We start from the raw sequence: 22,448 nt of genomic DNA, 5'->3' as shown, positions 1-22,448 counted from the left end.
GTTTTCTCTGACATTGTATCCCCAGTTAATGAGGAAGGTGTTTCAAGGAACTAATTAACAGAATCCCTCACAATGCAGGGTTTTCTCAAAGATGCCTACCCAGTAGAGAGCACCAGGACCCTCCCCTCTTACCTGCAATGACAGCTGTCTAGGACTTGAGAGTCCACTCGCCTGGTGATAACGTAAAGATGTTCCACCTGGCTGCACATTTTGATACAATACTGGCCCTGATATTTTGGATGGAGGTTAATGGGTAAATACCCACACAAAACATCTGATACAACTTTTCTAATAAACTGAAAACAAATACCCTACTTTTTCTAAGGTTAAAAAAAAAGTTGCTTCTGGCCTATTGAAGTTCAAGTACAAACCATCAGGAATTTGTTTTTCCTTGGCAACAGCACAGAGCTGTTTAGGGATGGACCACAGCTATGTACAGGTAAGCGCCACCTATCACACCCATCATACAGGTACCAATAGCATTGGAACATTTACAAATGCAGCAGATATCCAACAGAGGCCATCAGTGTGGGTCTAAATTCCAGGAGACCCTCAGGGAACATTTGCACATTCCTTACTCCGGCTCCATCCTGGGAACCCACTCTGAAACCTCCTATGGCACCATGAGTAAACAGCAAAGTGATAAAATCGGAATTTTAAAACAGTATTCAAGACACTGCTAGCCAAACGGTGTCGTGCTAATGACTTCTACTTTTAGCTGACAAGTCGTGCTATTTAAACAACCACATTTTGCTGCAAGACAGCCTTCAGGAACAGGTACCAAGGCAACCAGGCTGCTGCCGGGCTGTGGGGAGCTGGGGGAGGAAGGACGCACTGATAAGAATCCAAATCACCACCACAAACTCGAAAAATTATCCGAAGGAAAAACGAAGAACTGGACTTCATTCAACATCCATCTGGCATCTCTGCCAGGAAAGAAATAACTGAGGGCTCCACGTCTTTAACCAGTTTCACATTTCAGAACTACATGGAAGGAGATTCAACGCTGCTCAAAGAGATGATCTGAAGACAATTTCTGTGGCTGACATTTTGGTGATATTTCTGGACATGACATCTTTGGTTGATGACTTAGGTATAGAATATGAAGCTAGTAATCCCTGTAACCTACTCCTGTTAGAAGAGCTAAACACAACACTGCTGCCGTCAAATACGTCACCATAGACTCATATGCCAAAATAGTTTTATGTCAAAAGCTATTAATCATAATATCAGTATATAGAATGAGGGAGGCAAGCAATATAAATTTCATTTCTTCCCAATATGAATAATAAAAATCTGTCACATGTCTACCTACATTCTGAATCAAACCCCAGAACCAAATCTTGAAACTAAGCAAAGGCCTGCAGAAGTCTAGTCTGCCCTGGTGGAGGATGAGACAGAGCCCACCGTGTGGGGAAACCAGTCAGCAGACACCTACCCTACTGAGGTGGGAACACTTTAACTCTAGCTCAGTGAATTGACTTATGAACTTACATCCAGAACTGTAAGAAAATGAACTAGTTCTTTTTTAGTCACTGAATTCAGACAGTCTGTTGTAGCAGCAAAAAGAAACTAATACAGAGATGGTATATTAAAAGCGTTCTGGGTGCCTCCAGGCTTTTACAATGAATCGTAATGCCATTTCTATTTACTGAGTTGTTCCCAGCTTTAAGGCCCTGTTGACAAATCTATGCCAGCTGTTGCCTAACGTTACCAAAAGTGGAGTAAAATAAATGTATTTTGGTCTTGGCACAGAAATTATACAAATGCATATGTTTGGACTCTTACAGGAGGCTATTACACATTATTAGTGGTATTACAATAACTGAAATATACTTCCAAATCTTAATCCTGTAATGCGTTACTTAACAGTGGCCACCTCACTGTTGGTTTTCTCAAAAGACAATGAAGAGTAAATGGAAGGGCTGGAGAGGTAGTTCAGTGGTAAAGGTGTTTGTTCATGTGAGCATGGGGATATGAGTTAAGAGCCCTGAACCCATGTGTTCTAGTTAGGGTTTCTATTGCTGTGAAGAGACGTCATGACCATGGCAACTCTTATAAAGGAAAACATTTAATTGGGATTGGCTTACAGCTTCAGAGGCTTAGGTTTAGCCCATTGTCTTTATGGTGGCAGGCAGGTAGACACGGTGCTGACCCACAGGCAGCAGAAGCCACTGGGCCACTCAGCATGGCTTGAGCATATGAGACCTCAAAGCCTGCCTCCACAGTGATACTTCCTCCAACAAGGCCACACCTCCTAATACTGCCACCTCCTATGGCCCAGCATTCAAACACATGAGTCTATGGCGATCATTCCTATTCAAACCTCCACACCATGTAAAAGATGGGCAACTCTAATGCTGGACAAGTGCAGACAGGTAGATCCCTGAAGCTCTGGAAGTCAATTTAGACAAATGAATATGCTCCAGGTTTAGCGAGAGCCTCTGTCTCTAAAACGTCAAGTGAAGAGCAATAGAGTTGCAATCAGCATTGATCTCCAGCCTCCACACAAACACAGAATGGATACCTGCATGTGCACATGTACACATATACACAGAAAAACACACACACACACACACACAGAGAGAGAGAGAGAGAGAGAGAGAGAGAGAGAATAAAGAGAGAGAAAGAGAGAGAAAGGCTGCAAGAAAATGGATGAGTCCATATACCTAGCAATTAACAGTTGAGAGGCAGGTAGTGGGCAATGAGTGTGAGGCAGGAGAGAAAAGTTAGCTGCTTGCCAGTTATCAGTCCATAGCTCCCTTTCCTAACTATGATACCCAGAAAGAATTTTTTCTTTTTACAAGTGTTGGGTGCTGTTATGCACTCCTGTAATTCCATTTATCAGAAGGCCAAGGCAGGAGGCTAAGAATTAGATGCCAGCTTGGGCTACTTGGTGGCTACCACTCTAGTGCCACCTTGTCTAAAAAAAATCACCAAAAATCAAAATAAACAGACAGATAGGAAACCTTTGGGGTAATAGAAACATAGGGGTACAGGAACCAGAATCTGGGTGAATCCAGGCATCTTCCTTCTTTCTTTAGGTCATGAACTCATTGTTTATGGCAAATATGGTTTACTGGAATAGCTCCAATAATCCCATCTTCCCCTCACCACCACATGCTTTGCACGCGCATTAATTGTGACCATTCCTTTGGCCAATAGGTCGCTAGAAACGTGAAACAAGTCAAAGACCCTGGGTTCCTGAAGATACAGTTTGTGTACATGAGAGATAACCTGGGGCATCTTCTGAAGGGACCACCACACGAGCAGGGCTCAGGGGACCCGAAGAGAAAGAGGACACTGGAACAAGCAAGGTGTCTTTACTGCCAGCAGTGTAAGTCCACTGTACAGTGAGATGATCCTACAGCTGTCATTTCATTTTCTGCTGCTATATAACAGCACCATAGGCTGGACAGCTTAAAAAGAAGGTGTTTTGTCACCATTCTAAAATCTGGGAATGTCCACATCAAGAGGTGGGCATGCGGTGGGCCTTCCTGCGACATCTTCCCATGGCAGAGGGCATTGCACAGTGAGAACCTGCTGCTGTTCTTTCCTCTTGCTTTTCTGCCGCTGTCTTCCTTCCCTCTTCCTGCTCCTTTCTTCTCCTCCTCTTAATAAAGCCATTAACCCCATAAAGGGACCTGGACCTACAAGATCCCATCTAACTGTGTGCACTTCTTGTGGGGCTCCATTTCAAACACCAACAGCATACGTATGACTCGAGAGCCTTTGCTTCCCTAACAATCATCTACAGCCAGATGATTTTTTTGGGGGGAGAGTCATCTACAGCCAGAGCTTTCACCTGTCAATCAGTCCCCCAACTGAGCAGGCTCATGAAAGATCCAAGGAAAGAACAGCCAAGACAGTTCTACGAGGAACTACAAGTGAACCAAAAAGCTCTGGTCAATATTACAGCTAAGAACTGACAGTGAGCAATCCAGTAGGCAAGAAAACACGCAAATCTGTGATAAACTGGTGTTCAAAGACCTGTTAAAGAAACAACACAGGCCAGAAAATTTTCATTCTTACATACACAACACACGTCCCTAAGGGGCGAGAGACAGTTAATAATTGATAGGAGAAAAGGAGTTATATTCAATAGTAGCCACTGGTAAATTGCCTGTGCGCAAGTAAATAACCTCTTACCTCCCACCTATGACCATGTACGCAAGCCTTCAGGCACTGTGCCAGGGACATAGAGGGCTGAGAAATAACATTCTCTTGAATGTGAGGTTGGGTAAGTCATTTTCTGCATCCTCTTACAACAAATTACAGCTAGCCGAGTCTTTTGGATAGCAATTGCTTTCACTGGAGTCAGTCAACTGAAATGACCAAACAGTGAACCTTTACCACTGACCATTGATCTTGTTAATTGCTTGTGCCACTACATTTGCTTCTGTGGTTTCCAGCTGGCCCTCTCTTAACACTGTTCCAATTGCTAAATAGTCAAAACATACAAAGTGACAGATTTAGTATTTCACCGGCAATTTATATAACTGTCAGCTACCCAGTTGTTGTGGTGAATTGTGATTTATTTGTCTCGCATTGTAGCACATAACCTTTTAAATGGAAGAGGAAAAGCCAACTTCTTTGTAAAGCTTAATATATGACCATCTACCCCTTTAGCCTATGAACTGGATTTGAAAGAGAAGGGATCAAATGAGTGATGTATTTCCCTTCCTGCAGCTCTTCCTTCAGTATAATGCATTCATATACGGGGCTTCCATTACTAATCTTGATTTGCACACCGCACACGAATCCATAGGAAATCTGAGCGCTTTACATGAAGGACAGTGGGCTACCGGCTGGCTAAAAGAACCTAAAATAGAAAGTTGAAACAAGACTGTTTGGGAGAGAAAGGTTATATCGAAGGCTTTGTGGGAAATTATGGTTCTGTGGGTAATTATGGGGACCTTAATAGTTTCCAAATTACACATAAAGCTTCCCAAGTAGAAATGTACTCCTGGTTTCATGAGATTCTCAAAAGAATCAACATCTTCTGACAATTAACGATAATGGCTTAAGATACAGCCAGTAGCTATTATAATTAAAGGGACTAAATAACGGCACTACACCAAGGGACATCAAATCCTGCTACATACAGCAGTCTGTAAGCAAAATATAAGACAGGTAAGAACTGCTTAGGTCTTCTCCCCAAAACTGATATAAGTCCCAGTATCTCGGAATGTGGCTGTATCTGAAGACAGGGACGTTATGGAGGTGATTTATTTAAAATGGTATCCCAGGAGAGTGGACATCAATCCTTTTCCCTGGGCTCCAGAAGAGAGAAAGACATTTGGATACAGACAGAAAGGTGCAGTGAAGACACAGGGAGAGGCAGGCACAGGGAATGGCGTTCCGTGGACAAAGAAAAGAGGTAAGGAACAGATCCTTCTACATCACCAGTATCCAGAAAGATGCAGTTCTCAGTATCAGACCTCCAGTCTTCCCAAGGGGGAGGGAGACCGGGGGTTATAGCACAATGCTACTTAGAAAACTAACACAGTTTTAGGCATCATGGTAAAGAGACGACATAAAAAGCAATTAAGACCCAGAGACTGTCCTGGGTGGTTAAAATATGAGAGGAAAAAGGTCTCAAAAGATGTGCTTAGACAATTGCGATTAGATACGAACCCTGCTATGTCTGTGAAGAAACACTGTCAGTGAGTGTATGGTTGGAAGAAGAACTTCTTGAAGTTGTGTAAACAGCAAAGAAAAACACACTATGTTACTGTCCTCCACATGGTCAAGAATCAAAATGAGGCCAGATTTCTGGATCTAGGCACAATGTGTAACTAGACAATAATGCAATAAGTGCTTCTAGACATCAGGCAAGATGTAGCTCAGTACTAGACCCATAAGAGAAAGGAGATACACTGGGGAAATCCATATTCATCCTTGTTTTCTCATGGATGTTTCTAGGTAGTTACAGCCGAAGCAATAGATCAGACATCATGGTATGGCTGAGTTGAAAAGACAGAAATCACACATGTCTTCAGAGAAAGCAAGGCAGTGGAAAGAAAGGAATTAATAACAAAACAAAACAGAGTCACTGAAGGATCTCCACGAGTCAGTGACCAAACAACACTGACGTCTAGCACAAGTGTTCTCAAATCTAAGAAAGCAAAACAAAACTCACCAGGGAGGAACAACTGCAGATAGATTAACGGAACCACTGCTGCAGTTTGCAGAGGATCAGAAACTAAGCCTAGACCACACTGAGTGCAGAGTCCTCACTGGAAACATGGTCACACACAGGAAGTCTGATGAGCTGCGGTAAGCTAGTCCTAAGGTTAACCCTAGTAAGCATGGACTGACCCCATTAGGCATTATAAACACACCTTGAAAGAAAGAATACCTTGAAAGAGCTACTTTGCTTGCAGGTAAAGGAATTCTCTGCTAGACTTAAGCTCAACTACCTGCAAGGAAGATAATAGAGTTCCTGTACTCAGAGACACACGGTGTCAGGACGGGATGGAGCTCAGTCTGCAGTGTGCTTGCCAGACATGCAGGAGTCATAGGATCAAGCTCCAGCATCACATGAACTGGGTGAGGTGGTGCATCTCTGCAAGTCCAGTAATAGGGAGAGGGGAGCAGGAAGCTAGAAGTTCAAACATCCTTGGCTACATAAGCAGTTTGAGAGAAGCCTGGGCTACACAAGACCCTGCCTAATATATAAAGAAATTTAATTAATATCAGATATATGGTCCATATATATATATATGTATATGTATATATATATATATACAGTTCACTATGCAATATACCAGAAAACAAATTAATCAAAAATTTTAAGGGTTAAAAATATATACGCTAGAAATTATGCAACACTGTAAATCTGAAATCAGTAATAAAAATTCTCAGACATGGCAAATTCTGGGTAGGGCAAAATAGTGAAAGCAAGGCAGGAAAACTAAGCTGAATGCAGAGAGAAAGAAGTTGAACTCAGACAGATGCCGTGTAGCTGCTCAGGAGAAGGATGCCAGAACCTTACTGGTAAACCACGAGCCTCGTGGTAAAATACAAATTAATAGAAATGGGCTAATTTAAGATGTAAGAATTAGTTAATAAGAAGCTTGACCTCATAGGCCAAAATGTTATAATTAATATAGTTTCTGTGTGGTTATTCAGGTCTGTGGGACCAGGAAACCAAGGCAGTCTCTGTTTATAGCTTTGAAGTCTTCTGTGCCCAAGCTATGCCCAGAGCAGATATACACAGGCTTTTTTCTACCTGTTGATGAAACTGTAGAACTCTCAGTTCCTAATACACACCCATGTCTCCCCATGCTGTCATGTTCCATGATCTGGCTCTTTGGAGCCTATTCCCTCCATGGAAAGATACTTTGCTCAGCCTATATACAGGGGAAATGACCTTGGTCCTGCCTCAGTGGTGTGACAGACTTTCTTGACTCCTCATGGGAGGCCTCACTCTCTCTGAAGAGTAGATGGGAGTGAGGTGGGAAAAAGCTGCAAGAAGTCAGAGAATGGGAAAAGAAGGAACTGGGATTGGTAAATATAATGTAATATAATGTAAAATAATACGGTGTTAAAAATTAAAATTAAAAAAATTTGAATCTGGAATCAACCCCGATTAAAAGTTTTCCTTTACAAAAAAAGAAAGAAAGAAAGAAAGATAGAAAGAAAGAAAGAAAGAAAGAAAGAAAGAAAGAAAGAAAGAAAGAAAGAAAAGAAATGTCAAATTCTGGAAAACCCAAATTTTCAATTTTGAAACAATTAAAAAACCAAAGAAGGAATCAGAAGGGAATTAGAAACCCTTTTAAACTGAAAGATAATGAAAATACAGAATATGTGACATGAAGTTAATACAGCAACAAGGGAAATTTTTATATTTCTAAATGTGTATTATAGAAAAATCATTAAAAAAATTTTACTTATCACTCAAATCTTAAAAAAAACCGAACTGAGAAAGGAAAGAATAAAAGGAAATTAATAAGCACTAAAACATAGAATAAAGAAACTCCAACTACAATGTCAGGTCTCTGAAATGACTAAAACGTATTTAATAAAGTATCTGACCCACTCAAAGGTGGTAGGAAGGAGAGAATAAATGCAAATCCCAACTCTAGCAAACAAACTCGGACAGCATAGATTGAGATGCTACACAGCAGCTTAAAAGGTGCACAGATTTTTGAGGTCCTAAATTCCACCTGACACTAGGAGAAATAGTACGCCTTCGGAGAAGTGAATGGTTAAGACGATTGCTAAAACCCCACACCACTGCTAGAGAAGTCAGAGAGACACGCTGACACTGAGCTGACCCATCCTCCCTCTAGCTGGTCTGCACAGCACCGGACATTACCATGCAGGCTGGAAAGAGAGCAAAGGCTTTCCTCTAGGTAAAAGCTGTTCAGTGGTGCAAGGTTGGAGCACGTGAACACCCCTATCCAACACACACACACACACACACACACACACACACACACACACACACACAGATTCTAGTTAATCAGGTGTGGTAGCTTGAATGTAATTGGCCCCCATAATCTCGTAGGGAGTGTCACTATTAGGAGGTGTGGCTTTGTTGAAGAGGGTGTGGCCTTGTTAGAGGAAGCATGTCACTGTAGGGCACGTTTTGAGGTTTCCTATGCTCAGGAGACTGCTTGGTGTCTTTGCAAACGACTTGGTGACTGATTGGCCTGCATATCAAGACGTAGCCAGCATCATGTCTGTCACGCTCCCCACCATGATGATAATGGACTGAACCTCTGAAACTGTAAGCCAGACCCGCAATTAAATGCTTTCCTTATAAGAGTTACCATGATCATGGTGTCTCTCCACAGCACTTGAAACCTTACCTAAGACACAAGGTGATCGCGACCCATTTGTGGTTTCATGAGAGCACCTTCCTCACTGTGGACAACTGAACAGAAGGAGCAAGGCTATGGTACCACGGAGGAGGCTGTTTGAAGTTGAGCAGCCCTCTGAAATGCCTGGGCTCAGAAATGTTTTAGATTTCACATTTGTTTCAGATTTTGGAATATTTGCATTTACATAATGAGATATCTTAGGAATCGGCCCAAAGCTAAACATAAATTCATTTATATCTCATAGCCACCACAGACATAGCCTGAAAGTAATTTTACACAATAGTTTTAACAGTGTCTGTATTTGGACTTCAACTCGTCACAGGCAGTCAGAAGAGGTTTCCCACTGACAGTGTTATCTTGGCCCCCAGAGTCTCATCTCAGACTTCTAGATTAAGGCAGCTGAATGTACATAGCAACCCAGGTGAGAGACAAAGGAAGGCAACAGGTGTGCCACAGGGGAGCCGACTACAGTCCCACAGACTGAGACACTGATGTCATTCCGATCTTGCAGTGCTTAACCATTTGCTTCATTACTCCCTTCTTTCAGAGGTATTTGCTATCAGAGGGGGAAAATGTTCCATTTACAACTGTTCACCCAAACCAGGAGACGTAGGAACACATCCTACACAGAAACTAGGATTAAAAAGGAGATTGGGTATGGCTGTCCAAGGAGGTGGCTTTCGCTTAGCATCGCAGACCAGTGTTTCCTACCGGACTAAGTACACATGGCACATTTAGATGCTCTCATCCCAACGCAGTCAGTGTAGGAGACTAAAATTCTGGTGAATGTGTCAACAGTTCACCCCAGAAAGCTCTAAATGAACATAGTCTTAAAAGCTGATCAGTGATGAATTATGATAAAGTGTAGTTTGGGCTTCATCAACACTAGATCCCTGACGTTGACAATATGAAGGAGAGCCATCCCAATTCTACTCCATTCCTAGCTCTGGTATCCCAAAATGTTCACACTCATGTTTGTAATAGCATTTGAGGTCAGTCTGAACAGAAGGTCGCTCATTTACTTAAGCTAGGAGTAAGACACAGTGGATACTTTGAAAAGAGATGTCACAGAACTGGGAGACATTGTATATGTGTTCAGGGGGTAAGAACTGTGTTCACAGACACGTCTGTGGAATAACAAAAATTAAATCCGGGAGCTTGGTTACTGCCGGCATTTCTCCCAGGGCAAGAACACATTTAGTGTCCTATTAAATCAAAGGATGCCCACTGCAAACAGTGGCATGCTTTACCAGCTGGTGCTAACACGGATTGATGTGTGTGTTCAATCACACTGAACCTGACACGCCTCCGGAAATTTATACTGCACAGCGGAAACGTTTGCTATGATACACCTTCCCACTCCCTTGGAGGCAGTAACTCACCAGGTAGAAATACGGCTCACTTAGCAGTTTTAAAAATCTACGCTTAAAGTATTTTCAGGGGCCAATGATTCACCGGAACAGAATATATAAAGTGGGACTTGTTAAAAAATATCGTGGAGGAGGCTTGAGAGGGGGTCATTTTTGATTATCCACTAAGACCATGGGGAATCAAAAGATATGAAACATGGCTTTTTGTAAAGTCTGGTGAAAGATATATTACCAACAGGAATAACATTTAAGAGCCAGCCAGCAGTACCATCCAAGTCAAAATTCAAAGTCTGGCATTTTTTTTTAAATACCTTGTACTTCCTTTTTTCCAAATGAAATTAGGGAACATATTTGGGATCATTACAATCTGTCATCTAATGGAATATTTTACCTCCTTGTTGGCTCGATATCAGCATGTTTATAAACTACCAGGAGGAACACTTACTTTTGAAACCAAGAGATCTGAGCTAAAAACCAGATCCTTTGAACAACAGACGATGCCAATGAGGTAGGCAATGATGGGCAAAGCACAGGCCGTTTTGGATTCAACCTTACAAAGAAGCCAGAAAGCTCTTCTTCCAGAGAGCACAGAACTGATAGTTTAGGAGACAGTTTTGCAAATAGAGACATTTGGGTTAAAAACTAAGATATTATGTAATTCTATTAAGTTTAAAAACAGGCTTAAAGTGTATATGAAACCAATTTTGTTTCGTATACAAGTAAGAAGTGATATGACTTGGCAGAAAGAAAATATTTGCAGGGGCAGGAAAGATTGCTCAGTAGTTAGGAACACTTTTTGCTCTTATAATAGAAGATTGAGTTCAGTTCCTAGCACCTGTGTGTGTGGCTAAACTGTCTGTAACTCTAGTTCCAGGAGTGATCTGATATTCTCTTCTGGAACCTTCACTTATGTGCACACACTCACACATACATATCCATAATTAATACACTGGAAAGGAAGGAAGGAAGGAACGAACAAACGAAGAGAAAGAGAGAGGGAGGGAAGAAAAGAGGAAGGGAAAGAGAGAGAGGGAGAGAAGAAGAAAAGAAGAAAGCTAGGAAGAAAGCAAGCAAGCAGACCAGCTTTTGTCACTTGGTGGTATATCTCTTCAGCCACATCAAGCCACAAGCCAATCATTTCACAGACTTAGCATTAGGTCTTTTACAGTATCTTCATTGATCTACAAAGCTTTAAAAACGAAGATGTTCTTTAGAGAGACCAATCTATGTTATTCTGTTCTAAAAAGGTATAAAGCAAAGAAGGCAACAGCCCATGGTCCTCCTTTTCTTAACCTCATGAACATACCACACACAGTGGCCTGACTTCCGCACTCCAGGTCCTACTGTGACTCCTGGTCTAATTTTCTCATGGCTATGACACAGTGCTTGACGGAAGGAAATGAAGGGAGAAGCAGCTTACTTGGGCTCAGAGTTTTGAATGACGCAGTCTATATGGAAGTGAGGGCAGAGCTGCAGGAACAGCAAGGTCTTTAGCACCAGGAGCCCATGGCTGCTGCTTCTCACATTGTGTCTAATCAGCAAGCAGAAAACAGGCTGGAATCAGAACTGGGTGCAACCTTCAATGCCTGTTCTTAGTGACCCAATTTCACCAGCTAGGGCGCATGGTCACAAACTCCCTAAACAATGCCACTGGCAGGGACCGAGAGTTCAAATAATGAGTCTGTGGGGAGTGGGCATTTCTGGTTTAAATAATCATACCTCCCATGGGTCCTTGGCATGTCGTTCTACCTCACAGAGCTTTCAGTTACTCACCCACTAAATAGGGAGAAACACCCCAATCTCACCACGTTGTTGGAAGTTCAAATGAAATGATATGTATAAAAATGATGAGTAGATACATTTATAGACTCAATAAATATTAGTCTTCTCTTATAGTCTTTGTGGATTCTTCAAGGTAATACAGAAGAACAAGTAATTTTTTAAATGAGGAAATAAAAGGTCACTATTCACAGGTACACAGGAACCTCTTGGCTCTCATTTCTTGTCTCCTTTCTTCTGCCTTCTCCCTGGCTCATCTTAGAAACCTTCCACACACTCAGCGACGCGCATCAGCTACTTTTGGGTGACTGCGACAAACACTTCACAGCAAAAACTCATGGTTCTGGAAGTTCTGTCTTCCATGATTGGGAAGGTAGGATAGCGATCATGGTAGTAGCAGAGGGTTGCCACAGTCAGGGACTCCAAGAACCAGTCCTCGTGAACACTTACAGCAACCCCTCAAAGGTTCCATAGCTTTCCATCTAGAGAATAAGCAGTCAACACATAGCCTGTGGGATATTTTAGATTTAAACTGTAATACTATGCTGCTCCAAATTCCAGGCTTTGAAAGAATATCTGTGCCCTGAGTAATGTGTTCTCTATTGTTTTTGTTTGCTTGCTTTTGCAGGCTTCCTATGGGGGCAAAGGCCAGAATCAGTCTTTGCCTCTTCTGAAGGGTATAGAGAAAAGAAATAAACAAAATAATACTAAGGAGTGTAAGGAAAGAGTCACTGCATGGAGCCCCCAGGGGGAAATGCTTGCTGGGTGCCAGCACTGCCCTCTGTGTGGAAGGCTGGAACCCAAGTCAGAGAGTTTTGGCAAGACCTGCCAACTCAAGTATGCAGTGGCAACTGTCACATAAATGTATCAGGCAGGACATAAGAAACAATGGGAGTTCATTAAAGCTCAAGGGATATTCTTGGCTTTTCTACAGGGGCGTTTGAAATGAAGGTGTCTATTATGTAGTTTTAACTACCACCCAAACCAATCTCTGTCCATTAGCATTCCATAAACTAAATATCTGAACCCATCTGTTTTTAGTAAATAATAGATTATTATTACTAATTTACTTATTTTTTGTTTTTTTGAGACAGGTGTGTAGCTTTGGAGCCTGTCCTGGAACTTGCTCTGTAGACCACACTGGCCTCGAACTCAGATCTACCTGCTTCTGCCTCCTGAGTGCTGGGACTAAAGGTGTGTGCTACCACCACCTGGCCAAAATAATTATTTTCATGATACTAAAATTACTTTTTAATCAGCACTTTTGAAGCTGACTGTGAGTAACGTTAGACTAGGTTACCTTGAGACCTTGTTCCCCAAAAAGTTAAATTAAACATAAAATAAAATAGAAATTTAATTTAAAAATATTTATAAATAGTGCATGTTAGAAGTATCTTCATTTCCATTTGACCAGGAACAATTAAACAATGAAGGCAGCTTGGATACTGATTCTGGTGAACAAAAGGTAACAACATAGATCGAAGAAGCCAACTGTTAGTCAGATGGGGTCTGAGATTCACAGGGCTTTCCTCCTCAGGTTCACCTACATGGAGACAGGAGCCGAGGCTGAGTCAAGCTCACCCAAGTCTGTCTACTGTCGCCCACAGTGTCTCATTCCTTGATTCAATCTCAGATGCCTTTACCTCCATAAGCTTATAAAAGAGTCCACACCAGGGGCTTTCCATACTCTCCAAGCTTCACAGAGAGGCTTCAGTGCCCACAGTTGGCAGCGAGTCAGAAAGCCTAGTCCAGACCCTAAAAAATTCCTCCTTACCCTTCTGCTGCTCTAGAACCACTTCTGGTACCAAAATCTGTATCAGTTGGATTTTCTAGAGAAGCAGGCCTGGTAGAAAGAATCCCTATATATATATATATATATAGAAAGGATTTATTAGGCCATGGCCCAGCTAACCCAACCATAGCTGTCTACCAATGGACAGTCCACGAATCCAGGAGTTGTTTAGTCTATGAGGCTAGATGACTCTGCTGGTCTTCATTATATCTGGAACCCTGAAGAAGTAGAATCAATGACCAGTAAAAGAATGGGCTTGGCAGCAAGAGTAAGAGCGAGCAGGCCAAGAGAGAGCTTGTCCTTCTTTCAAGCCCTATGTTTACAGTACCAGAAGATGGGGCCCAGATTGAAGGTGAACCTTCCCACCTCAGAAAATCTAAATTATAGATGGGTCTTCCCACTTCCAATATTTAATTAAGAAAAAAAAAATCCCTCACAGATGTACCCAGCCATTTAGGTTTTAGTTAATTCCAGATTTAACTAAATTGACAAACAAGATAGTCACCAAACAGGTTAACCTCTACTGAAACCATTTCCAAAGAGGTTGGGTTTATTGGACGAAAAGCTGGTTTCTCTCTGTGTGTGGGTGTGTGCTGTGCATATGAGTGTTCCTGTGTATACGCAGCCTTACAGGTGCTCTTACGTGAAGTCTACACATCTGGGCTTGCTTTGTTGGGATAGTGTCTCTCCCTGAATTCAGAGCTCACTGACTGGCTATAATGGCTAGTTAGAAAACACCAGTGACCCACCCACCTTTGTCTGTCCTCACTCCGTGGTGAGGTTATAGGAGCTTGCCTCTATGTTCTGTTTATATGCTCATGACAAGGATCTGAACGCAGGCCCTTATGCTGTACAGGTATTTACCATGTGGGACTGCTCTCTGGCCTCAATTGGTACTAATTCACGTGGATTAACCTTGAAGTCATCAAAACCAAACTATGAGGTGGGTACTATGTTACCTTCCCCTTTACCTCAATTATAGAAGATAAAACAATGTATCTTAAGTCCTAAAGCAAAGAATTGGGGTGTTGAGACTTGAATCCAAGTCTAGTGATGTAGTTTCAAATAACCATTATATTTTCTAAAAAGTCATTGGCAAGTGACAATAACAGAAGACACTTGTAATCAGCAACTTAACTGATTAAAATCAATCAATGCTCTCCCTGCCTGTCTCAAGAAAAAGTGTTACTCCTCTGTCTGCCAATGTCCACAAGAAAGAAAAAGAGACATAATACATAAACATTAGAACAGATGAAGCAGTGTTCTTAATCCTGTCCATTCTGAACAAATGAGAGGGTAGATTCAAACACTGACACCTATTCCCTGGAAGGGATTTATATTAATCTTCATCTTTTTCAAGTGAGTTAGAAAGAATATGTACACTGCTCAGAGTTCTTTCTTATAATGAAACACACTACTACTCCCCAGCACATACCGTAGGACATTAAGCCAGCTCACCCTGGACATCCCTGGAACTGCCACACATACCCCACAGTACCTTCCCTAATGTACAGCTACTTCAGCAATGTGAGTTTTCCCTCCAATGGCAATGCCTATGTGATACATGCAAAGGGAAGGTTCCGGGATCGTCTAGAAGTCAGACACGGATCTATAAAAAGCAAGTCAACAAAACCAAGGAACACTGAGAAAGGAGACATGTGTCAAGACACACAATTCCCATCCTTAGCCAGATCTTGTCACGCCTTCATTGATCTTCGCGTTCCCTCTTGTATCAGTCTCCTAGCACAGCTGTACCAACTGCCTGAAGCAGCATCCTGGAGCATCAGATATTAGTTCTCATACAGTTCGGAGTTCACAAGTCTGAAACTCCATGGAACAAAGCTGAAGCCAAGGTGTCAACAGGGTTGCATTCTTTCTGGATGTTTTAGGGGTAATTTGTGCCCTTGTTGCCTGCGCTTCTCAGCTCACAACCTCATCCACCATGACTCTAACTTCATCCGACATGACTCCAACCTCTTGGGGTCACCATCTTTCCCCTGACACCACTGGACTCATCTGGTAATTCAGGCTGGCTCTCCCTTCAGAGATTGCAGCTCACGTTGGCAAAGGCCTACATATTTGCATGTTTTCTGACCACACAAGGCAAGAAATTTACAAATTCTGCACAGCTCCTCATGCTGTAGTGACTCCCAATCATAAATTATTTCATTGCTACTTCATAACTGTAACTCTGCTACTGTTATGAATCATAATGTAAACATCTGATATGTAGGGCATCTGATATGTGACCCCCAAAGGGGTCACGGCCCTCAGGTTGAGACCTGCTGGGCTAGCGGTATCTGTGGAAACTACATCGCTTTCCCACTGACCCTCTGTGGTGGGGAGGTTAGAAACCTTTAGGAGGTGAGGCCTGCCGGTTGTGATACGACACTGTGGGAAAGCTCTGGAAGTTATAGCCTTGCCCTGCTTCCAGTTCTCTCTCTGCTTCCTGTGCGTAGATTTGAAAAATGTGATCTGTCATCTTCCTAATCCCACCTCTGTGCCATGCCTTCCCTGTCACGGGGGACTCTATCCCTCCAGAAGTGTAAGCCCTTTCTCCCTCAAGTCACTTTTAGTCATGGTATTTATCACAGCAGTTAAGAACTAACTAATGCAGCCTGAAAATCCATGCCGCCGCCCCTCCCTCCCCACCCAGTACCTTTGCTACATTCACACAGGTTTTCTTATTTCTCCCACAGGAGCCACATCAGACCTCGGCTCTGGCTGCTCCCCCTGCCCGGAAGGCGTCTTCCCTCCTTTAGGTCTCAATTAAATGCGTTATAGGCTAGGCGAGGCCTTCTCAGACCACCTCTCCCCTCTACCCAGCACTCGCTCAGGCCGGATTTTCAATACTACGTGATTTAGCATCTCTCCTTGCTTACCTAGCTCTCCCGGTCTTTGTCCATTGTCTGTATGTCTCCTTCCCTTCCTTCCCTCCATATGGGCGGCTGTCTCCTCTTAGCACCCCTAGCAGATATGCTAAAGAGGAGCTTAATAAATACTTGTTGGACAAGCAAATTCTACTTCTTGGGAAGGTCGGTCCTTTGGAATTAAAACAAAATTAATAAATGCCTGAATGAATACAGGTGCAGGTGACTCAATTTCCAATTTATATCTAATACTCTAGAGATATTACTTCTGCATTGTGCTGAGAAATCACCTCACAGAAACAACTTAAGGGAGAGAGGTTTATCTTGGCCTCTGGTTTCAAAAGGAATTCAGTTCTCTATGAGGGCAGTGGCAGTCACATGGGAATAGACTAAGAAGCAGAGAGAGCTGGGTAGGAAAAGTGGGTAAGTTCTTCAAAGACACCCCTTCCCTTGGTAGCCTAATTCTGCCAGCCAGGCCCTACCCCTGAAGGGCTGTACAGTTTGAAGTGGTGCCAGAACTGGGCAGTGAGTGTTAAAATCATGAGTCTGGGGTGACATTACTCATTACTACCCCTACATTATAGATACCCTGACATGAAGGCGAGAAACCAGAAAAACAGTCTAAGAAAGGAAATAAGTCTACGCAAGGAAAAGAAAAGCCACAGAATTCCAAGCAAGCCCCCGACTTTCACTGTGCTGTGTTCCTTTGTGTCCTTGGATTAGACAAGTCTGAACGCAGCTGGATTTCTCTGCTTGGCTGAAATTCTCTCACCAAAGAGGTTTCAAATTACAAACTCTGGGTTTACTAGAAATATTTTCACAAAAATCTCAGGAGCACTTACCTTGCTTATGTAAAAACGAAATAAGCCAAAAGGAAATCACCACACACACTTTAAAACATACTCAGAGGCAAAGCTGCAGCCAGTGGGTACCACAGAGACAGGAAGGATGAGCTGCATGAGAGAAGGGGCTTCAGATGGTCACTGGGTATCACGTGCACAAATGAAGGCCAAATCTACTGCGGCGCTTGCTTACCGAGAGGCAAGAATCACACAGACAAGGCGACCGGCTTGCAATGAAACAGCAAAATAGTAATTCATTTCGCAAAGCCCATTCCGGGCACACTCTGCATAGTATTCCAGCCTCACTATAGGCCCAGCAAAGCCTGCCATGCAATTGGCCTTACTGTTTCAAGCTTCCTCCTGCACCATCTTGAAGGGCTGTTGTCTTTTGGTTCAAACTCGAAAGTGCATGTCTAGGAATCTTCTTCCTGCCATATGGGTGGGTAAGAGCCCATCACAGTGGTGAGGAAGGTGGGTCTGGAGGAAGACTGACAGGTTCAAGGACAGCCACTGTGACCCATAGCTGTGGCCTTAAGCATGTGTCACAAAGCCTCCCTAAGCCTCAGCTTCTCCATCTCTAAAGGTCTATTCCCCATTCTCACAACCCCAGAAGAGACTGCATGGAAGTACTACCTATCACTGTGTTCTGGCATCCAAGGCCTTACTAGCTATGATGATACTACCAGCTAGCACGTTGCCCTTGGTTTTTAAAATAACCACTGCTCAAAAAAATCTTCATCTTTATTTTAAATTAGTAACTAGGGTTCCTGAAGAATTTATTACCTATTTCAAATGGAAGTATTCACTTTAAAGTAGAAAAAGACTACCAGACAGATGTGGACAGTGTTTTCTAGGTATGGCTAGCAGAAGTGAAGCCACCCAAAGACTCGTTACAATTCTACTCCTAAGCAAAAAATATACACTTGTTGTTATCGGATACCTTAAAGGAAATGCCAGAGAAATATGATGGCATAGAATATTTATGTAAACTAAAAAGGGAATAAGGCTTAAAAATACATAGATAGACCCATCCTGGTTCAAGGAGGCATTTTTCTAATAAATTATCCAATAAAAGAATTGCCAAGCCAAATAGTGGTGGTGCATGCCTGTAATCTTAGCACTTAGGAAGCAGGGGCAGACAGATCTCTGTGAGTTCAAGGTCAGCCTGGTCTATGAGCTAGTTCTAGGGCAGGCTCCAATGCTACAGAGAAACCCTGTTTTGGAACCCCACCCTCCTTCCCAAAAAAAAGAAAGAAAAAAGAAAAAGAAAAAAAAAGAATTGCCTAGCCTAATACTTTAGATTACCATATTGCTTGCAGAACTGAAAAAGCAAGCAATATGGCAACCAAATGCATATTTACGTCTTCCAATTTTACTAGTCACACTAAGCGAAGACACGCGTCAGAAGCACTGAGCGAGCTTCATCCTGTTACACAAGAATCTGTCTCACACTTGGAGTTTTGATTCAATAGTGTAGGAGGAGGTGAGTTATTTATGTTCTGTAAAATGTCCCCAAGTATTGCTAATGCTAAAATTCACAGTTAACAATTACCGTCCCAAGGCAGTGTTGTTCCCTGGGTAAGTTGTTTCCCCTTAGAAAATTCTCACTAAATACCATCGCCTTTGAACTTTTCTATTCCCAGACAGGACCCATGAGGCCCAGGCTGGCCTTGAACATGTAAGTCTCCTATTTCGCATCTCGACTGCTAGGTTTACAAGTTTATATGACCAAAAGAATACTTTTTGACTACTATGTTTTGCCTCATTCCTTCCAAAGCAAAACTTGACTCCTTGTAATTCAGTGAAGAAAAGGTGCGGAGCTACTCCTGAACCCTGAAAACTTGGTCCTCCTAACTCCAAAGGGGTGAAGGAGATGGGAAAGTGGGGGTGAAGTGAAGAGGGGTTCATCCCATGAAATCAAGTGACTGCTTGTCTTTATAGCTTGTCTTTATAGCTTTTGGTTTTTTTTTAATGTGTATGCCTCTATCTGTGTGAGGGTAAGCCACATGTATGTAATATGTGTGTATGCCTGTGTGACAGTATGTCACATGTATGTAGTATGCATGTGTATGCCTCTGTCTGTGTGAGGGTAAGCCACATGTATGTATTGTGTATATGCCTGTGCCTGTGTGACAGTATGCCACATGTATGTAGTATGTGTGTGTACGCCTGTGTCTGGGTGAGGATATGCCGTAGGCATATAGGTTCTTGCAGAAAAGTTGGGTTTCCAGTAACTGGAGCTACTGATAGTTGTGAGCTACCTGACAGGGGTGCTGAGAACCAAACGTGAGTCCTCTGAGCGGCAATGCTCTTAACTGCTGGCCCAGCTCTCCAGGACCCTGCTTATCTTTTATATAGTACATTGCTTCAGAACTGTGGTCTCCTGTGTGACAACCACACATAGCTATGAAACATCTGACTTGTGGCTGGTGGCCTTCGTGCTGGGAGCGCAGCTCTAGACAGAGCCCACATTGTGCCCGCAACCTTCCTAATACTTTAGTATCCAAGATCGCCACTTCACTAACTCATTCAGCAGGTTTTGTTTTAACTCGATACCATTCATCTGACATGGGGTGAGCATGGAAGGCAAAGCGGGAAACAGATGTGAAAATGCTCTTACTCTCATGGCATTTTATAGTCTCATTTGCAATGGTCTTTGAAAACCACCAGTCCTACTGTAGAATGGTTTTCTCCAACAAGCATGAGTCAAATAAAGTGGTTGTTTTTTTTTTTTAATGTATTATTTTGGTGTAGAGAAACAAATATATGAAAAACAGTATCAGTTCAAGAAAGTTAGGTGGGCCAAAGGAGAGAAAAAATGAGAAGAAATGAGAGACCAGTGAACGTCAAGATTTTATTGTTTCTGTTTTACAAAGGGTCTCACCGTGTGACCCAGGATGGCTCATGAGTCCCCTCTCCTGCCTCTATTCCCCAAGTTTGTGCCATTCATGAGCTTGCTGCCGAAGGGGAGTGTCAACTCAGCAGTCAAACTGTGGGTTCAGAGGTTACAAAAGAGGAAGGAGAGACACCCACCTGGGACCACACAGAGAACTGAAATTTAGCCTCCTGTAACAGGACCAAAGAGTTCCCAGTGAAAAATATTTAATAATTCTCACTGGAGATGGCATCAGGGCAAACGTCAGGCCACCACTGGAAAAGGCGTTTTTCAGGTAGCTAGAATAAATACGCTTTATATAGTTGGTGAAAACTTTTAGTTGGAAAGGGTAGCAAGAGATGATAAGAATATTGTTTTGGCAAGCCATTACTAACCGGAACCCAGAAAGCTTACTCAGCTATCACACAAGGCATTCTAAAGGAAGCTCTTACTGCTGACCCCAAGCTCCTCCCACTACACCACCTGGTCCTAGGCCATCCCTCAGCGATTTCTGAGATGCTGCCCCCTACAGCTGTATCACAGAAAGACAATTCATAATACCTGGGCTCTGAACAATGACAAATGGCCCTGCTTTGATCAGAATGGGGTGCCTGAGTGAGTCGAGAGTGAGCGTCTAGGGGAGGAGAGACGTCAGCCACAGTCACAAAGTTGGGGTGATTATGAACGAAGACTCAGACAAGCATCCTTACCTAGCTCTGGAGGCAGAACAGTCAGGCGGTTCCCCTGAATGTGGAGCTCCTTCAGCTGGGTGAGCTCGCCGATTTCCTTAGGCAGTGAGATCAGGTCATTATCCCTGAGGCTGAGCTAAATATACGAAAACAGGGAGCTGTCAAAACAATTTTTCATAAAGAGGTGCTCAACAGAAACTCACGCCCTCCCCCAATGCCCTCTCTTCCTTCAAGGCTCAATCTTTCCAATTCATTTAAAAGTGTCTGAGGCTAAACAAGAAACAGAAGCAGGAGCAGTGGTTCATTCCTGCAAAACAAACCTTACTCCTGCTCAAATTGACTTGATTCTACTCCTACAAGGGCTGCAGAAGTGAATTGATTTTCTAAGAATTTAGATAAATTACTTACTATCTGCAACTTTGTGAGCTTCCCAATATCTGGAGGCAGGATTTCAAAATCGTTGTCACTTAGATAGAGTGCACGCAGGGTGGCTGCAAATTAAACAGCAATATATAAACAGGGTGGCAAGGAATCCCACCATCTGGGGTCTGATCAATGCAAGGGAGTCAGCTTTGATTAATAACCCTGGCGAGGTGAAAAGCCTGTGACATACCTAGGGCTCACGCTAATAGCGAGCAGGTCAAACCTAGATTTACTGGTTGATTGTGGTACTGGTGTATCCAGGAAAACATCTGTATCCAGGAGGACTGACACAATTAACAACTCCGGGCTGCACACAAAGAGGTTGGTACCGTTGCAATGTTTTCAGAAAAGATAGCCATGTTTCTCTAGTCCTTCAGATTCACATTTATTATACCATTTGCAGTTCAAGAGAAAGAAGGACCATGTGGTCCCACATGGCCACCCACGTCAGAATCCAGAGCAAAGGGGCTCTTTCATCAAACGGGATCTACGTCAGATTGGGACTTTCTTACACAAATAGATCAAAGTTAAGAATAAGTACATGAAGGTTTCCTGTAGCGGACACCATCGTCATGACTTTTTGTTTCCACAATCAGGCTAATTACTGTCACTTTTGTCACTTTAATGATAAAACTGAATGAAGACAAAGGTGCTAAAATGAGGACATGGATTCAAGAGATTAAAGCTTAAAGCAAATGCTTGCACAGATTATAAAATGATGGCATGATCCCAGCCTCCGAATGCTAAAATCTTAAACAGCTACCAACAACGATAAAGCAAATTTAATTAGAGGTACTTTAAAAATTTGCTTAGCAGCTATCTAATTCCATTCCAACATGGGAAAACAGACAGAAATGTATGTTATCACAAATAACAAAAATTATTTTCTCTGTGGCCCAAGAAAACAATTTAGAATTGGTTTTATGTGCTTCAGAATGTCTGGTAGACGGCTTGAAAGGGAAGTAAAAAGTGGAATT

The 22,448-nt window shown here is 42.6% G+C and overlaps 1 protein-coding gene across 1 annotated transcript in view; it reads right to left on the bottom strand.

Annotated features, from left to right (window-relative positions):
* Positions 1 to 22,448, bottom strand: part of Rsu1 (Ras suppressor protein 1) — a 179,622-nt gene that overhangs the window by 106,307 nt on the left and 50,867 nt on the right. Inside the window, exons 6-7 of the mRNA XM_048460984.3 lie at positions 21,457 to 21,539; positions 21,070 to 21,184 (exon numbers count right to left, since the gene is read on the bottom strand). Of these exons, the coding sequence (XP_048316941.1) occupies positions 21,070 to 21,184; positions 21,457 to 21,539 (198 nt within the window). The remainder of the gene's footprint in view (positions 1 to 21,069; positions 21,185 to 21,456; positions 21,540 to 22,448) is intronic.

The sequence above is a fragment of the Myodes glareolus genome, chromosome 14 (assembly GCF_982192425.1).
Source record: "Myodes glareolus chromosome 14, mMyoGla1.1, whole genome shotgun sequence".
Classification (NCBI taxonomy): Eukaryota; Metazoa; Chordata; class Mammalia; order Rodentia; family Cricetidae; genus Myodes; species Myodes glareolus.
Note: the sequence above shows the minus strand (reverse complement) of the source record. Positions and strands in the feature narration are given on the sequence as shown.